The sequence below is a fragment of the Cherax quadricarinatus genome, chromosome 11 (genome assembly GCF_038502225.1).
Source record: "Cherax quadricarinatus isolate ZL_2023a chromosome 11, ASM3850222v1, whole genome shotgun sequence".
Classification (NCBI taxonomy): Eukaryota; Metazoa; Arthropoda; class Malacostraca; order Decapoda; family Parastacidae; genus Cherax; species Cherax quadricarinatus.
In genome coordinates, this window is record NC_091302.1 from 21,472,937 (window position 1) to 21,493,068 (window position 20,132).

The window sequence follows — 20,132 nt, forward strand, 5'->3', positions numbered from 1 at the left end:
TTGTTCTGGTTCGGCCTCATTGAAGCGGGGAACAAGCTGTACTGCTTTTTGTAAACTAAAATCATTTACAGAATGCGAAAACTGCCTCCTTTCTCTTTCCCTATCAAATTCTTCCCTTGCGAATGCTCTCTGTTCCCTAGTTTGCTCAAGATTGATTTTTGCCAGCTCAAGTGCCAACGACGCTGATTCACCTTGAGACAACCCAGCTGCACTATACTGACTATTTTGCACCGTTGATATATCATCTTCCTCCTGCGAGAACATAGCAGTTTTTGCCCTAGCTCCCGTAGAGGGAGGAGTCTGATGTGCCATCTCTTCTTCTCGAAGTTTGTCAGCAATCAGTGAACGCAGTTGTGCAGCTGTGAGAGTGCATTTGTATTTAATGCCAGTGGAACGAGCAATTTTCCAACAATGCTGTAGGGACAATTTAGGTAGGTTATGCAAAGTATATGCCGACACCAGACGTCTGTCTCGTCTAGGTGGCATAAGTTATTCGCTATGCACAGTACGATTGCAGAATACCCCCAACGTAACACGTTAATTTGCAGAACACGCTTAGCTATGCACAGTACGATTGCAGAATATGCATACAAGCAAAGCTGACTGCAAAATTTTCCACAACGAACAGGCTAGTAACAACTGACACGCAAAATTTGTAAAGCAATGCCAGACAGCTACACTGTTCTAGAAGATTGACTGTAGCGAAGCGAGCACACCGAACAAGCTAGTAGCGAGCTGTTGAACGATCACACAATACCAAGGCTGACCATAACAAAGCAACTGACACGCAAAATTTGTAAAGCGTAGGCAAAGCTAATGCAATGCCAGACTGCAAGCTGCACAGTGTTCCTGCTACAAGCTTCTCCCTAAGCTCAACCGTTTCTCTAAGTCCAGCTCCAGCTCTCGGACAGGCTACCCATATTACAACCCAGGATTCCAAATGGCCTGTTATCCCGGATGTAAAGGGAGCAAAATAAACAAAGCAGAAAAAGTTTAGACTTATATTATCCTTCACCAATTTAGAACAGCAATATGTGCAGTCCACGGTAAGCAAGGCAGAAATAGAAGCCACAAGATAGCAGACCGTGCTTCAACCAGCTCTAGAATGGGAATGACAAGGGCAGACAGGAGAGTGGTACCCACATAACCTCTGCGATTGCCAAAACCATCTTCTTATTGGCTGGAACCTGGTCACTAGTTGAACGACGGGGCCCCATCATCAACTCTCAGCAACCTGGTTCGCTGGTTGGGGGAGATAGCCTTTCAATGAGGGTGTGTACATGCGCCGAATAAAGGTTACGTACTCGTTGCATGCCACAAGAGGCTACCATGGTAGAGGCTGTTATGGTAGCCTCCACTTTGATAGAGGCTACCTCCTATATGGTGGAGGCTACCATGGTAGAATCTGTCTTGATAGCTACCACGATGGAGGCTACAGTGGTGGAGGCTACCATGATAGAGGCTGCCATGGTGGAGAGTACCTTGGTGTAGGCTAGCATTGTGGAGGCTACTATGGTGGAGGCTGCTGTAGTAGTGGCTGCCATGGTAGAAGCTACCATGGTAGAGGCAATCATAGTAGAGATTACCATAGTAGAGACTACCATGTTAGAGGCTGTCATGATAGATCTACTATGGTAGAGGTTACAATGGTAGAGGCTATGGAAGAGGCTGTCATGGTAGAGGCTATCATGGTAGAGGCTGCCATGGTAGAGGCTTCTGTGGTAGAGGCTCTCATGGTAGAGGCTGCCATGGCAGAGGCTACCATGGTAGAGGCTGTCATGATAGAGGCTACCATGGTAGAGGCTGTCATGGTAGAGGCTATCATAGTAGAGGCTGCCATGGTAGAGGCTGCCATGGTAGAGGATGTCATGGTAGAGGCTACCATTGTGGAGGCTATCATGGTAGAGGCTCTCATGGTAGGGCCTGATATGGTAGAGGCTACAATGGTGGAAACTCTCATGATAGAGGGTGTCATGTTAGCCTCTCCCATAGTAATGGTTGTCATGGTAGAGGCTACAATGGTAGAGGCTGTTATGGTAGAAGCTGCCATGGTAGAGGCTACCATGGTAGAGGCTGCCATGGTAGAGGCTACCATGGTAGAGGCTACCATGGTAGAGGCTGCCATGGTAGAGGCTTATGGTAGCCTCCACTTTGATGGAGGCTACCTCCCCTGTGGTGGAGGCTACCATGGTAGAGTCTGTCTTGTTAGCCTCCACCATGGTAGAGACTACCATGATGGAGGCCACAATGGTGGAGGCTACCATGGTAGAGGCTGCCATGGTTGAGGCTGCCATGGTGGAGGCTAGCATGGTGGAGGCTATTATGGTGTAGGCTGTTATAGTAGAGGCTGCCATGATAGAAGCTACCATTGTAGAAGCTACCATGGTAGCCTTTACCATGGATGGTCAGGTACTGACTTTAGGTGCCTGTCCAGCACCTTGAAGATAGCCAGGGATCTATTGGTAATTCCCCTTATGTATTCTGGGAGGCAGTTGAACAGTGAAGGGCCCTTGATACTTGTTCTGTTGTCTCTTAGCATACTCCTGGTGCCCCTGCTTTTCATTGGGAGGATGTATACCTGGAGAAGGTCTCATGGGTCAGTGCCCCCGAGGCCTGGTCTGTGACAAGGCCTCATTGTGGATCAGGGCCTGATCAACCAGGCTGTTAATATTGGCTGCATGCAACCCGACGTACGAGCCACAGCCCGGCTGGTCAAGTACTGACTTTAGGTGTCTGTGCAGTGCCTTCTGGAAGACAGTCAGGGGTCTATTGGTAATCCCCCCTTATGTATGCTGGGAGGCAATTGAACAGTCTTGGACCCCTGGCACTTATTGTGTTGTCTCTTCTCGTGCTAGTGGCACCCCTGCTTTTCATTGGGGGGATGTTGCATCGTCTGCCAAGTCTTTTGCATTCATAGGGAGTGATTTTCATGTGCAAGTTTGTACTACTAATCCCTCTATGCTTTTCCAAGTGTAAATAATTATGTATCTCTCCCGCCTGTGTTCTAGGGAGTACAGGCTGAAGAACTTCAAGCATTCCCAGTAATTGAGGTGTTTTATCACAGTTATGTGTGCCATGAAGGTTCTCTTTACATTTTCTAGGTCAACATTTTCACCTACCTTGAAAGGTGCTGTTAGTGTGCAGCAATATTCCAGCCTAGCTAAAACAGACAACCTGAAGAGTGTCATCATGGGCTTGGCATCCCTAGTTTTGAAGGTTCTTATGATCCATCCTGTCATTTTTCTAGCAGATGCAATTGATACACTGTTATGGTCTTTGAAGGTGAGATCCTCTGACATCATCACTCCCAGGTCTTTTACATGAGTTTTTCTCTCTATTGTGTGGTTAGAATTTATTTTGTAATCTGATATAGTTTTGATTTCTGCGCGTTTTCCATATCGGAGTAATTGAAATTTCTCATTGAACTTCATATTGTTGTCTGTGGCCCATTTAAAGATTTGGTTGATGTCCGCCCTGAGTCTTGCGGTGTCTTCAGTGGAGAACACTGTTATGCACCACCTCTTGAGTCTTTTGCTTTCTCTTAGAAATAGGGTAAAACACTTGATTTTTTTTTGTTGTTAGATTCCAAATGGAGGGCAACTCTTATATAGGAGAGGTCTAGGGACATCATTAATGAATAGAAGATGGTTGCTTCAGTGGCTGGAATACCTGCAATATTTTGTTTGGATTCTGCTTTTTAAATTGGAATTTGTTGAATACGTATTGTGTAAAATTGGCCAAATTACTGATTTCTGTTATTTCTGATAATTGAATGAGCAGTTTATGGAAGCTGAAGCATAGTATATAGCTAGGAATTGTGTGAGAGTGATGAGCAGGAGGAAAGTGGATGACTCACCAGTGTGTAACTTGCGTAAGACCAACACCTTTGTGTCACTATATTTCCCTTAGTTTTTCCATCAGATTTAACATTTTTGGTGTCATCTTCTAAAAAAGATTCTCTACCATTTCAGAGGATATTATTTTTTTAGATTGCAACATTATCAGTACATACTCTTAATTTTTTGTGTTGAGAGTGAGGAGTTTATGAAAGATTACTGTTGTTGTTGTTGTTGTTGTTGCATGCATCACACGTAATATCTCTGTATAAAACCTATGATTGGTGGCTGATATATGTTATGTATGTATTCCGCTTTAAATAGTCAAAACATTCATCATAAGATTAATAACAAAAAAAAAAAATAAATACAGTGGACCCCGGGTTTACGATCACCTCCCAATGCGACCAATTATGTAAGTGTATTTATGTAAGTGCGTTTGTACGTGTATGTTTGGGGGTCTGAAATGGACTAATCTAATTCACAATATTCCTTATGGGAACAAATTTGGTCAGTACTGGCACCTGAACATACTTCTAGAATGAAAAAATATCGTAAACCGGGGGTCCACTGTACTGTAATAGAGAGAAAAAAGCTGAGACTGATGATCATTGGATCAGAGTTAACTTACAACAATCGGTTCAGTCTCTTATATAAATAAAATTAAAATTTAGTGAGCTAGTGATAATGTAACAGAGCTCAGTAACTGTTCACTTCTTCACCACTGCAGTATGTCTACTGTTTTAAATAATGAAGAACTTATATTTTTAGTGTGTTGCCATCATTTTTGGATCCTGTCCCAACAAAAAGTTATTTAATTATATTTTAGGCATTTTCTTTTTCAACAAACCAGCCATCTCCCACTGAGGCAGTGTGACCCAAAACGAAGAATCCTTTCACCACCACCACTCACTCCATCACTGTCTTGCCAGAGGGGTGCCGATACTACAGTTCAAAACTGCAGATATCTCCACCCCTCCTTCAGAATAAAGGCACTGTACATTGCACCTCCAGGACTCAAGTCCTGCTAACTGGTTTTCATAAATCCCTTCATAAATGTTACATTACATTTTAGGTATATATTGTATTCATTTTTGGACATTCTTTGTTTCTGAGGTGTATAATGTGTTGTTTATTGCATGTGTTAATGCTTGTGTGGTTGTAGGCACAGGTGTTGGACTCTGGCATGGCTACACAGATGATCCCACATGGTGCAGCGACCACAGGTGACCACACTCTCACACAACAAATACATCACAGAACTCAGGCCAAGACAACCAATAGACTACGACAAGAATTATTAGGCCTTGGCAAGTATTGTTTATGTCTTATGTATAAGATTATATTAATGGTGTGTTTAACCCTTAAACGGTCCAAACGTATATATACATTCACTTGCGCAACGCCCCAAATTTTTTGAGAGAAAGATTTTGTTTTTTTGATAGGAAAAAAGAGCATTTGGTACCCAGACATCCCCAATTTTTTCATATGGCGCACACTGAGTGCACACACCCATTCTCTCATGTCTAGGTGACTCAGGCATATCATGCCAATGTTGAATGAATGACAAAGGAAACGTATATATATGTTTGGGGCGCTATGCGAGGGAACATATATATGCGTTTGGACAGTTTAAGGGTTAATGTATCAGTGAGCTCTGCATTTAACCCTTTCAGGGTCCGTCCCGTAGATCTACGGCTTTACGTTCAGGGTCCAAACCGTAGATCTACGCCAAAATTCTAGTGGCGTCAAATTTAGCACGAGAAGGCTGGTAGGCCTACATCTGAGAGAATGGGTCTGGGTGGTCAGTGTGCACACCATAGAAAAAATCTGGACACCCGCGTGGCATTGTGGGAATGCCAGCAAAGTAGCTTTGTTCATCGTGCCTGGCTCCCCACTCACTCTCCGGGCGAATTCTGACTCTCCTCTTCACAACGTACAGTTCTAAGACTGATGGAAGTGGAGCTGAAGAGGAATTCTATGGTTTTGAACCATATGGTACCATTGTGCCATATGGTACAATGGTACCTTATGGTACAGTGGTGCCATGTCATACAGTGGTATCATGTGGTACAATGGTATCATATGGTGCAATGGTACCATATGGTACAATGTACCATATAGTAAATTTTACCATATGGTACATTATACCATATGGTACAGGGTACAGGGACCCTAATGGAAATACAGTGGACCCCCGGTTTACGATCAGCTCCCAATGCGACCAATTATGTAAGTGTATTTATGTAAGTGCGTTTGTATGTGTATGTTTGGGAGTCTGAAATGGACGAATCTAATTCACAATATTCCTTATGGGAACAAATTCGGTCAGTACTGGCACCAGAACATACTTCTGGAATGAAATAATATCGTAAACCGGGAGTCCACTGTAAGTCTGTCTGACTTTTTTGGGTTATCCTCGGTTCTCCAAACATATGCTGCTAAGTATGATATTCTATGTAACTTTATTTGTGTATACCTAAATAAACTTACTTATGATGCCACATGCACTTGAGTAAGTTTATTCAGGTGTACAGAAATACAATTACATAGATAACCATACATAGCAGCATACGTATAAAATCCTAGGATAACCCAAAAAAGTCAGGGTGACTTATTTCCATAGTTATCCCTGTATCTGTACCATATGGTGTCCTGTACTGTATGGTACCCTGTACCATATGGTACCCTGTGCCATGTGGTACCCTGTACCATGTGGTACCCTGTACCATATGGTACCCTGCACCATATGTTATCCTGTACTGTATGGTACCCTATACCATATAGTACAGTGTATGATATGGTACCCTGTAACATATGATACCGTGTACCATATGGTCAATAGGTGTTGGTGGCATCAAGGAACCTCCCTTGAGGGGCTGTTCACTGCAGATTATAATAATGGCAAATATCATCATATTCTAAATCTTTTTATGTTAGTCAGGGTAGTCTGTCCACAGCTAGATACCAGTGTTACTGTACTTCACAGTTTTGTTAAATAGTGTTTTATAGTGTTTGTATTTAATTAGTATTTAATTGTATTGTCCAACATGTCATAGTGAGGAAGTTATGTTTATACTTGTAATGTTGTTCCTCAGATCCCAGCAGTGACAATGGCTTAAGCCACCAGGGAAGCCTCTCTGGTGACATCAGTGCCGAAGACTTTCAGAATCAGCTTCTCTCTGATGAACAGAAGAGGGAGAAGATGGTCGAGGACATGATTATTATGACTCGGGAGTGGAAGGAACAATCCAAGATTGCCAATAAGATCATCAAGAAGGATATTGATGTGAGTACTATTTCCTTCCTTGGTCTTGACACTGAGAATATGATGCTTAGAGAAATGTCTTGATGGGTTTGTTGTGTGGAGCAAAATGTTTTTGTTATTTACTAGTATAATCGTATCTTTATAATAATTGTTGTGTTTGTTAGGTTTAAAACCTAACACAGTAGGACCCCACTTATATGGCAGGTTAGGTTCCAGGCTACCGCTGGAAAGCAGAACGCCATTTTTTCCACTTATAAATGCATGTAAATGCCAGATAACAAGTTTACACTAACATATACAGTATGGCCCCACTTGACAGCATTCCGCTAATATGGACATTTCAAATTATGACATAAACTCGCTATACGGCTCCCCCTACCTGACTTTCTAATATGGCCACTGCGTCCCACCTGGTTTCTTAACATTCTCCATGAGCTCCGTGAGCACCACGTCTCTTCATTATGTCTGGAAACCTTCCAATTCGGGGAACTGGAGCAGCAGCGGCAGCAGCGACCTCCAAGCTCCGTACTTTTCTCCAACTATCAGAGCCACCAATGCTCCTATGATGACCTAGTTACAAGCAAAACTGCACTACCCAACGTAGCACCCAGAATGACCAAAGATTACCAACAGTGAAACCTATAAATCGAAAATAATAGAGATCAAAGGAAGACTGCCCACAAACCGAAAGCAACACCCCGCTGCCAGCCGAACAACGTAACCCTAAGCTTTGTATAACTACAACTTCTTCTTAACTACAACAATTCCTGTAGTATTATGAGGCGCAATCTAAGAGGAAACAGCACCAAGGCCAGCAAGAAAACACCAAAAAATCAACTATTCAACAAGTGTAGCCAGGAGGACGCCGGCCCAGCAACCACCCCACTCACCACCACTCAAGGCGACACCACAACAATAACAACAAACATGACTGCCACCAGCCCATCCTCCCCTCTCTTCCCCGGATTCAACCTACCAAGTAGTCTCTCAGGTATAACCAACGATCCAGATACCCTAAAGACATGCATCTCCACCTTAGTTATTGAAAATATGAATCTTCGAGAGACACTAACAAAACAAGACACCAGGATGACACAACTCGAGAACAATATCCTCAGTCTTGAACAAAAGTTATCAGCACCAGGAATGACTAACTGTGACAAGACCATCCAAACAGTCATAGATAGCCATACCCAACAAATAATATCTCTTAATACAAAGGTTGAAGAAGCAGTAAAAGAATGGAAGAACAACTTAGATAACCAGTTCAGTGACTACTTTGCTCTCCAAGAAGATAAAACTGAACAAGATAAACTATCGGACGCAGTAATAGTTAACAGTCCACTTTTTCCCAGTGATATGAACCAAACAAACAGTAAAGAAATTACTCTGCAGATCATAAAGGACCAAACAAGTGTTATTGTACCAGAGTCAGAAATAAAAGAAGCCAGGTTACTAGGATCCCATGGTAGAAAAAGTGTTATGCTTAGATTCCACTCACATGACAGGAAAAAAGACTTAATTATTGCACCTATTAAAGTAAAGAAAGAGGTATACATAAACGAGTGTCTTGCCAAAAAACGTCAGAACCTCCTGTATAGAGTCAGAAAACTTAAGCAGGAGAATAATGACACAATACACCAATGCTTCACACGGGATGGGAAAATTCTAGTTAGGAAAACAAATGTAGGTCAACTGTACACAATCACGAACGAGAATGATCTGTCACGATTTCTCAGGGATACTACTCTTACAGAGAATAACTAAACAATGTCCAACCTAAAAGCCTACGTAATGTAGTGTGTTTTGCTCCATTATTTTTCAAATTTCATTGTACAATCTCTTAGTAATTAAATAATCAACTACCTCATTTTGTGATTTTACTAGTAAGCATAAGTCACCTTATGTAATTGTCTTATTTACTATTGTTTGCTTAAACATCAGCTGAATTGATACTTTCTCTGTCCATATTACTACCTCATATTTTTTTTAAATACTATCAATTGATATTACTTACTAAAATTAATAATTACCATTTTTACTATAATTTCAATTTACTCTTAACATTTTTGACATTTAATAACCATTACTTGTCTAATTACCTTTACCTGTTTTAATACCACATTTACTATCTTTGAGTACTCTTAATTACCTTGTACTGCCAAATAACCTCAGGTATAACTACCACTGCAATATTGAATGAAATAAACATTACTTTTTCACTTTTTTTGTAATCATTATTACTTACTAAAATTTTATTAAACACCATATTTACTACCAGTCAATTTTACTTTTGTACAATAGTCATTATTTTATGCTTCCCATAACATTTTGTTGCCAAATTTTCAAGTTTATATATTCAACTCCAACCTTTATATTATCCTTTGTACCTGTGTACCTGTCTACCATCTTACTATCATATTATAACCAAGACATTACCATTGTTATTTTTTACTATTATTCTTTTGGTACTTTAATTGTGAATTTTATTTTGTCAATTTAAATCTAGTTATACTCTTGATCTTGTCAACAACCTATACCAGACTCTAGTGCAATTGCAAGTACCATTTCAATTTGTATTTTTATATTATATTATAGGTAGTAGGTTGGTAGACAGCAACCACCCAGGGAGGTACTACCGTCCTGCCAAGTGAGGGTAAAACGAAAGCCTGTAATTGTTTTACATGATGGTAGGATTGCTGGTGTCTTTTGTCTGTCTCATAAATATGCAAGATTACAGGTACGTCTTGCTACTTGTACTTACACTTAGGTCACACTACACATACATGTACACGTTTATTTATACACACTCATCTGAGTTTTCTTTGATTTTATCTTAATAGTTCTTGGTCTTATTACTTTTCCTTTTATATCCATGGGGAAGTGGAATAAGAATCTTTCCTCCGTAAGCCATGCGTGTTGTAAAAGTCAACTAAAATGCCGGGAACAATGGGCTAGTAACCCCTTTTCCTGTAAAGATTACTAAAAAGAATAAGAAGAAGAAAATTGTCAAAGTGGGAAGTCTGAATGTGCGTGGATGTTGTGCAAATGATAAGAAAGAGATGATTGTGGATGTTATGAATGAGAAGAAACTGGATGTCCTGGCTTTAAGTGAAACAAAGCTGAAGGGGGTGGGAGAGTTTCAATGGAGAGGAATAAATGGGATTAGGTCAGGGGTTTCAAATAGAGTTAGAGCTAAAGAAGGAGTAGCAATAATGTTGAAGGATAAGCTATGGCAGGAAAAGAGGGACTACAAATGTATAAATTCAAGGATTATGTGGAGTAAAATAAAGATTGGGTGTGAAAAGTGGGTTATAGTAAGCGTGTATGCACCTGGAGAAGAGAGAAGTGTAGAGGAGAGAGAGAGATTCTGGGAAATGTTGAGTGAATGCGTGGGGAGTTTTGAATCAAATGTGAGAGTAATGGTGGTTGGGGATTTCAATGCTAAAGTGGGTAAAAATGTTATGGAGGGAGTAGTAGGTAAATTTGGGGTGCCAGGGGTAAATGTAAATGGGGAGCCTTTAATTGAGCTATGTGTAGAAAGAAATTTGGTAATAAGTAATACATATTTTATGAAAAAGAGGATAAATAAATATACAAGGTATGATGTAGCACGTAATGAAAGTAGTTTGTTAGATTATGTATTGGTGGATAAAAGGTTGATGGGTAGGCTCCAGGATGTACATGTTTATAGAGGGGCAACTGATATATCGGATCATTATTTAGTTGTAGCTACAGTTAGAGTAAGAGGTAGATGGGAAAAGAGGAACGTGGCAACAACAAGTAAGAGGGAGGTGAAAGTGTATAAACTAAGGGAGGAGGAAGTTCGGGCGAGATATAAGCGACTATTGGCAGAAAGGTGGGCTAGTGCAAAGATGAGTAGTGGGGGGGGTTGAAGAGGGTTGGAATAGTTTTAAAAATGCAGTATTAGAATGTGGGGCAGAAGTTTGTGGTTATAGGAGGGTGGGGGCAGGAGGAAAGAGGAGTGATTGGTGGAATGATGAAGTAAAGGGTGTGATAAAAGAGAAAAAGGTAGCTTACGAGAGGTTTTTACAAAGCAGAAGTGTTATAAGAAGAGCAGAGTATATGGAGAGTAAAAGAAAGGTGAAGAGAGTGGTGAGAGAGTGCAAAAGGAGAGCAGATGAAAGAGTGGGAGAGGCACTGTCAAGAAATTTTAATGAAAATAAGAAAAAATTTTGGAGTGAGTTAAACAAGTTAAGAAAGCCTAGGGAAAGTATGGATTTTTCAGTTAAAAACAGAGTAGGGGAGTTAGTAGATGGGGAGAGGGAGGTATTAGGTAGATGGCGAGAATATTTTGAGGAACTTTTAAATGTTAAGGAAGAAAGGGAGGCGGTAATTTCATGCACTGGCCAGGGAGGTATACCATCTTTTAGGAGTGAAGAAGAGCAGAATGTAAGTGTGGTGGAGGTACGTGAGGCATTACGTAGAATGAAAGGGGGTAAAGCAGCTGGAACTGATGGGATCATGACAGAAATGTTAAAAGCAGGGGGGGATATAGTGTTGGAGTGGTTGGTACTTTTGTTTAATAAATGTATGAAAGAGGGGAAGGTACCTAGGGATTGGCAGAGAGCATGTATAGTCCCTTTATATAAAGAGAAAGGGGACAAAAGAGATTGTAAAAATTATAGAGGAATAAGTTTACTGAGTATACCAGGAAAATTATACAGTAGGGTTATAATTGAAAGAATTAGAGGTAAGACAGAATGTAGAATTGCGGACGAGCAAGGAGGCTTCAGAGTGGGTAGGGGATGTGTAGATCAAGTATTTACATTGAAGCATATATGTGAACAGTATTTAGATAAAGGTAGGGAAGTTTTTATTGCATTTATGGATTTAGAAAAGGCATATGATAGAGTGGATAGAGGAGCAATGTGGCAGATGTTGCAAGTACGTATATGGAATAGGTGGTAAGTTACTAAATGCTGTAAAGAGCTTTTATGAGGATAGTGAGGCTCAGGTTAGGGTGTGTAGAAGAGAGGGAGAATACTTCCCGGTAAAAGTAGGTCTTAGACAGGGATGTGTAATGTCACCATGGTTGTTTAATATATTTATAGATGGGGTTGTAAAAGAAGTAAATGCTAGGGTGTTCGGGAGAGGGGTGGGATTAAATTATGGGGAATCAAATTCAAAATGGGAATTGACACAGTTACTTTTTGCTGATGATACTGTGCTTATGGGAGATTCTAAAGAAAAATTGCAAAGGTTAGTGGATGAGTTTGAGAATGTGTGTAAAGGTAGAAAGTTGAAAGTGAACATAGAAAAGAGTAAGGTGATGAGGGTATCAAATGATTTAGATAAAGAAAAATTGGATATCAAATTGGGGAGGAGGAGTATGGAAGAAGTGAATGTTTTCAGATACTTGGGAGTTGACGTGTCGGCGGATGGATTTATGAAGGATGAGGTTAATCATAGAATTGATGAGGGAAAAAAGGTGAGTGGTGCGTTGAGGTATATGTGGAGTCAAAAAACGTTATCTATGGAGACAAAGAAGGGAATGTATGTAAGTATAGTAGTACCAACACTCTTATATGGATGTGAAGCTTGGGTGGTAAATGCAGCAGCGAGGAGACGGTTGGAGGCAGTGGAGATGTCCTGTCTAAGGGCAATGTGTGGTGTAAATATTATGCAGAAAATTCGGAGTGTGGAAATTAGGAGAAGGTGTGGAGTTAATAAAAGCATTAGTCAGAGGGCAGAAGAGGGGTTGTTGAGGTGGTTTGGTCATTTAGAGAGAATGGATCAAAGTAGAATGACATGGAAAGCATATAAATCTATAGGGGAAGGAAAGAGGGGTAGGGGTCGTCCTCAAAAGGGTTGGAAAGAGGGGGTAAAGGAGGTTTTGTGGGCGAGGGGCTTGGACTTCCAGCAAGCGTGCATGAGCGTGTTAGATAGGAGTGAATGGAGACGAATGATACTTGGGACCTGACGATCTGTTGGAGTGTGAGCAGGGTAATATTTAGTGAAGGGATTCAGGGAAACCAGTTATTTTCATATAGTCGGACTTGAGTCCTGGAAATGGGAAGTACAATGCCTGCACTTTAAAGGAGGGGTTTGGGATATTGGCAATTTGGAGGGATATGTTGTGTATCTTTATACGTATATGCTTCTAAGCTGTTGTATTCTGAGCACCTCTGCAAAAGCAGTGATAATGTGTGAGTGTGGTGAAAGTGTTGAATGATGATGAAAGTATTTTCTTTTTGGGGATTTTCTTTCTTTTTTGGGTCACCCTGCCTCGGTGGGAGACGACCGACTTGTTGAAAAAAAAAAAAAAAAAAAGTTTATATTATAAGTCCTACTCTAAGATTGTTTTCATATCTTAGTGACTATATTGTGTGTGCAATTAGTGTATATTTCAATTATATTATTGTTCAAGGCCCTTAACTATCTTTTGCTAACTAGTACCAACTACCTCATATATTTTTTTTTTCTACTTTTTTTATTCTTTTGCTACCTTAACATGTATATTTATCTTGTCAATTTAAATCTAGTTATACTCTAATTCTTGTAAACAACTTACATAACACCTTAGTGCAATTACAACTGAGAGTCTTGTGCCTTTTTTATATCATTAGATTAAACTCAGTTGTACTATAGCTCATTCTAGCTCAATACATAGTCAGTACCAAAGTCATTATATTAGACCATAGTGTAATTACTAGTGAGAGCCTGGTGCTATGTTTAATTTGTATTTTTATATTATTAGATTAAACCTAGTTGTACTATAGCTCATTCTAGCTCAATACATAGACTATACCAAAGTCATTACATTAGACCTTAGTGCAATTACTAGTGAGAGTCTTGTGCTATTTTTAATTTGTATTTTTATATTACTAGTTTATACCTAGTTGTACTTTAGCTCATTCCAGCACAACACATAGACAACAGAACTTCATTATGTGTATTAGTGACTATACTCTACATGACCAAAATGCTATAGCTATATACTTGTCCAAAATTCATACCACTACAGATATCAGTACTAAAACTCAACACACAACTCAGGATATAAATAACCATAATTTAAACCTAGAAGATGATTGATCACGTTGACCCTGATCTAAACCTACATAATCTGACACACAATCAAAACCTATTGGAAAGAAACTGCCTTTACTACACAGCATCACAAGCCAACACTATCCTAAACAATGCTAAAAGTCTATCAGTACTTAACTACAACATCAGGTCCTTAAGCAAACACTATGATGACCTCCTGGCACTCCTTGAATCACTAAAGACACCCTTCTCCTGCATTATTCTTACTGAGACCTGGCTTAAACAGGACACAATAGATATCTACCCTCTACCAGGATACACAGCAATCCACAACTGCAGACCATACCAAGTTGGGGGTGGTATTGCAATCTATTACTCTAACCAATTATCTTGTATTAGCACCAATTGCTTTAGTGATGAATATGGAGAATACATTTTTGCTAATTTTACTGTAAAAAACCTTAAGACGCCTTTAACAATCGGTGCCATTTACCGGATACCCCACACAAACATCCCAAACTTCAGTGAGAAATTAAACGCACTAATAACAAACAGACAAATGAATAAGCACCACCTTCTCTTAGCTGGAGACTTCAACATCAACCTTGGCCTACCAAATGATCAGCCTGTAACTGATTTCATCAACAATATGAACAACACACTTCTCATACCAACAATAACTAAACCAACCAGGCTCACTGAAACAAGTGCAACTATAATAGACCACATATGGACCAATATACTAGCCCCCCTTAAATCAGGGATAATCACAGATAGCACTACAGACCACTACCCTACCTTCCTCTTGACAAACATTAGTAAACCACCACTTGAATACAACAAAGTCTCATTTAGACTCCATGATGAGGCCTCAATTAGGAAGTTCACAGCTGACCTAGAGACTGTTGACTGGCCTACAGAATTCTCCAAGGCCAATGGTATTGATGACTGGACGGACATTTTTCTCAACAAACTACTTAGACTATACAACAAACATTGTCCTATAAAAACGAAACAGATCACAAACAAACGGCTTGGTTGCCCATGGCTAACCAGCACCATTCTGAAATCCATTGATAAGAAACACCAATATGAAAAGCAATATAGACAGGGCTTAATACAAAAAGATATTCTTAAACACTATTCATCAGTCCTCACCAAATAAAGAAAGCCAAACAACTATACTACTCCAGTAGATTCACTGACACAAGAGGAGATATAAAAAAGACCTGGAAAACACTCTCTCAGATTCTAGGGACCCACAAACTGAAAAAAAACAATAATATTGTCCTAACTAAACTTAATGAAACACCACTGCAACCCTCTGACACAGCTAACAAGATAAACGACTTCTTCTCAACCATAGGTTCTAATTTCGCCAATAAAATCCCACGTACCAATGCCCATGCCGGGGACTACCTAGATGGGAATTTCCCAAATTCCTTCTATCTTGCTCCAACTGAGCCCACGGAAGTCACCGAGATTATAAAGTCACTTAAAAATAACTCAGGGAATCTGTCTCAAGTCCCACCATTATTGTACAAGAGAGTGGCCCATGTCCTCTCGCATATTATCTCATTACTTTTTAACAAGTCACTAGAAACTAGCACCTTCCCAAAATTACACAAGACGGCAAGGGTTACACCAATACATAAAGGTGGTGACCCTACAGATTTAAAAAACTATAGGCCAATATCAAACTTACCATTGCTATCCAAAATCTTTGAGAAACTTGGGCTCTGGTGGCCTGGTGGTTAACGCTCTCGCTTCACACGGCGAGGGCCTGGGTTCGATTCCCAGCCAGAGTAGAAACATTGGACGTGTTTCTTTCAACCTGTTATCTATGTTCCCCATCAGTAAAATGGGTACCTGGGTGTTAGTCGACTGGTGTGGGTCGCATCCTGGGACACTGACCTAAGGAGGCCTGGTCACAGACCGGGCCGCAGGGGCGTTGACCCCCAGAACTCTCTCCAGGTAAACAGGAGACTGTATTCATTTATAACGTCACAAAACATACTCAACACCTGCCAATTTGGATTCAGGAAAAATAAAAGCACTAACGATGCAATCATAAAAATGCTAGATCTGCTTTACACAGCATTGGAAAATAAGGAATATCCACTAGGAATTTTTATTGACCTAAGAAAAGCTTTTGACACAGTAGACCACGGCATCCTACTCCACAAACTTGACCATTATGGTATAAGAGGACATGTGCTTGCATATTTCAAATCTTACCTTACTAATATGTATCAGTATGTCACCATTAAAGACACAGCATCAACAACACAGCCACTTGATACTGGAGTTCAGCAGGGAAGTGTCCTTGGTCCCCTGCTCTTCCTCATATACATCAATGATCTTCCAAACGTATCTCGACACCTGAACCCCATTCTCTTTGCTGACGACACGACTTATGTCATCTCTCACCCTAATCTTGCCACCCTCAACACCATTGTTAATGAGGAGCTGATCAAAATATCGACTTGGATGACAGCCAATAAACTTACGCTTAACGTTGACAAAACCTACTACATTATGTTTGGTAGCAGAGCAGGAGATGCGCAAATTAACATTAAGATCGACAACACTCTAATTGCCAGGCATAATGAGGGCAAATTCCTAGGCCTATACCTCGACAACAACCTGAACTTCAGCACCCATATCCAACACATAACCAAAAAAGTATCCAAAACGGTTGGGATCCTCTCCAAGATACGATACTATGTGCCGCAAACTGCCTTTCTCACACTATACCATTCACTTATATATCCATACCTCACCTATGCTATCTGTGCTTGGGGTTCAACTGCAGCAACACACCTAAAGCTAATAATAACCCAACAAAAAGCTGCAGTAAGAATAATCACTAAATCCCATCCCTGGCAACACACCCCCTCACTCTTCATAGATCTAAACTTACTCCCTGTTCAGTACATCCACACTTACTACTGTGCAATCTACATCTACAGGACCTTAAATTCCAATATTAACCTTGACCTAAAATGCTTTCTTGATAGTTGTGACAGAACCCACAGGCACAACACCAGACACAAACATCTCTATGAGATTCCCCGTGTCCGACTAAACCTTTACAAAAATTCAATGTATGTCAAATGCCCTAAAATCTGGAACACCCTACCTGAAAATTCCAAAACTGCAGACACATTCATCACCTTCATAACTACCATCAGAAAACATCTTATGTCCCTGATACACCCTGTCAACTAATAATACGAATACTACCTGGTGGTTCACACTTACACTCACTCACCCATTTGACCATAAACAGAAATATCAATCTCAATCTCAAAATAATGAATCTTAACTAGTCATAAGTTGGCCTGTGATACTCCAATACTGAAACTATGTATAGTGCCAAAACAAAAGCATTCACATTGCTAAACTCACAACTAGTATTTAGTCACTTAGCCATAATACCAACTTACCTCATAATTTTGTAATATTTTAAACTTAAGATTTAATATAAGTCTGCCCGAAATGCCTAGCCATGCTAGGTGTTCTAGTGGTACACTCTGTAATTATTATTTTACTACATGTAAACCACACAATAACCAAATTCTGTAAACTCAGCATTGTAATCCTTATAGAGAATAAACTTTGAATTGAATTGAATTGAATTGAAAATTTCAAGTGTTTTAAAGTTAGTTCATGTTTTATATCTTCTTCTTCTATCAACAAACTGGCCATATCCCACCAAGGCAGGGTAGCCCAAAAAGAAAAACGAAAGTTTCTCTTTTTAAATTTAGTAATTTATACAGTAGAAGGGGTTACCAGCCCCTTGCTCCTGGCATTTTAGTCGCCTCTTACAACATGCATGGCTTACAGAGGAAGAATTCTGTTCCACCTCTCCATGGAGATAAGAGGAAATAAACAAGAACAAGAACTAGTAAGAAAATAGAAGAAAACCCAGAGGGGTGTGTATATATATATATGCTTGTACATGTATGTGTAGTGTGACCTAAGTATAAGTAGAAGCACCAAAACGTACCTGAAATGTTGCATGTTTATGAGACAGAGAAAAGACACCAGCAATCCTACCATCATGTAAAACAAGTACAGGCTTCCATTTTACACTCACTTGGCAGGACGGTAGTACCTCCCTGGGCGGCTGCTGTCTACCAACCCACTACCTAGAATGTTTTATACATTGATAATTATACTTATGTGCTGGCATGCAGGTACACATTAAAATCACTAACAGTGTCTTATTAGTCTTGTGGATGTGATATTAACCCGTAAACAGCCCAAGCAGATCTACGTTCACATGTGTAGTGTTACAAAAGTAGATCTACGTTTTTTTACGTATTTTCAAATATAACAAATAAAAAAGTAGATCAAAGTTTTTTTACACATTTTCAAATGTAAAAAACAAAAAGAAGATCTACTTTTTTTACATACTTTCAAATGTTGAAAAAACGTATATATACGTTTGGACCGTTTATGGGTTAATAATGATAATAATAATAATCACTCTGAGGCACATTAAATGTCATATATTACGTTAATATATGCATTTTCAATAATCCATCTATGATATTTTTTCAAAATTATATAATAAACATGCTACATAACGTATAAACATGATAAATACACCCCACAGTAGAATAAATTAACATGAGATGTTTTTCTAGTCGTCGGAGTGTTGGAAAGAATAACGTTTTCTCTAGTTCAACACCAAAGAAAATGTGTACACAGTAATATTACTAGGAGTAAAGAGAGAGAGAAAGCATGTATTGTGTTGGAAGCTAAACAATACAGTGGAACCCCGGATTTCGCACGCACCGGATATTGGACATTTCATATTTAGAACACTTTTTTGGGCAAAATTTTGCTCCGGATTTTGTACCTTGTCCAGGGAATTGTACATATCAGACGCGTCCGCCCACCGGGATGCTGCCTCAGTTTGGCTCTGTCACTCGTTGAGTGAGCATTCACCCGAAACATTCATTGATTGCAAATGTGAAATAAGCCACCATGAGCCCAAAGAAAGTTCCTAGTGCCAGCCCTTTGGTAAAGAAAGTGAGAAACACAATAGAATTAAAGAAAGAGATTGTAAACAAAATTTATTTCTTTGCAAAATTGCATTGAGATTAGGTTGGTAGACAGCAACCACCCAGGGAGGTACTACCGTCCTGCCAAGTGAGTGTAAAACGAAAGCCTGTAATTGTTTTACATGATGGTAGGATTGCTGGTGTCTTTTGTCTGTCTCATAAATATGCAAGATTACAGGTACGTCTTGCTACTTCTACTTACACTTAGGTCACACTACACATACATGTACATGTTTATTTATACACACTCATCTGAGTTTTCTTTGATTTTATCTTAATAGTTCTTGGTCTTATTACTTTTCCTTTTATATCCATGGGGAAGTGGAATAAGAATCTTTCCTCCGTAAGCCATGCGTGTTGTAAAAGTCAACTAAAATGCCGGGAACAATGGGCTAGTAACCCCTTTTCCTGTAAAGATTACTAAAAAGAATAAGAAGAAGAAAATTGTCAAAGTGGGAAGTCTGAATGTGCGTGGATGTTGTGCAAATGATAAGAAAGAGATGATTGTGGATGTTATGAATGAGAAGAAACTGGATGTCCTGGCTTTAAGTGAAACAAAGCTGAAGGGGGTGGGAGAGTTTCAATGGAGAGGAATAAATGGGATTAGGTCAGGGGTTTCAAATAGAGTTAGAGCTAAAGAAGGAGTAGCAATAATGTTGAAGGATAAGCTATGGCAGGAAAAGAGGGACTACAAATGTATAAATTCAAGGATTATGTGGAGTAAAATAAAGATTGGATGTGAAAAGTGGGTTATAGTAAGCGTGTATGCACCTGGAGAAGAGAGAAGTGTAGAGGAGAGAGGGAGATTCTGGGAAATGTTGAGTGAATGCGTGGGGAGTTTTGAATCAAGTGTGAGAGTAATGGTGGTTGGGGATTTCAATGCTAAAGTGGGTAAAAATGTTATGGAGGGAGTAGTAGGTAATTTTGGGGTGCCAGGGG

General features: G+C 39.8%; 1 protein-coding gene across 3 annotated transcripts in view; it reads left to right on the forward strand.

Moving 5' to 3' along the window:
• The window catches only part of LOC128687713 (Vesicle transport protein Use1), a 243,882-nt gene that overhangs the window by 128,520 nt on the left and 95,230 nt on the right, over window positions 1-20,132 (forward strand). For 2 of the 3 annotated variants that reach the window (XM_070083964.1, XM_070083966.1), the window contains exons 4-5: window positions 5,002-5,146; window positions 6,935-7,125. In XM_070083964.1, the coding sequence (XP_069940065.1) occupies window positions 5,002-5,146; window positions 6,935-7,125 (336 nt within the window). The remainder of the gene's footprint in view (window positions 1-5,001; window positions 5,147-6,934; window positions 7,126-20,132) is intronic. The other variant, XM_070083965.1, reaches the window with a different exon arrangement.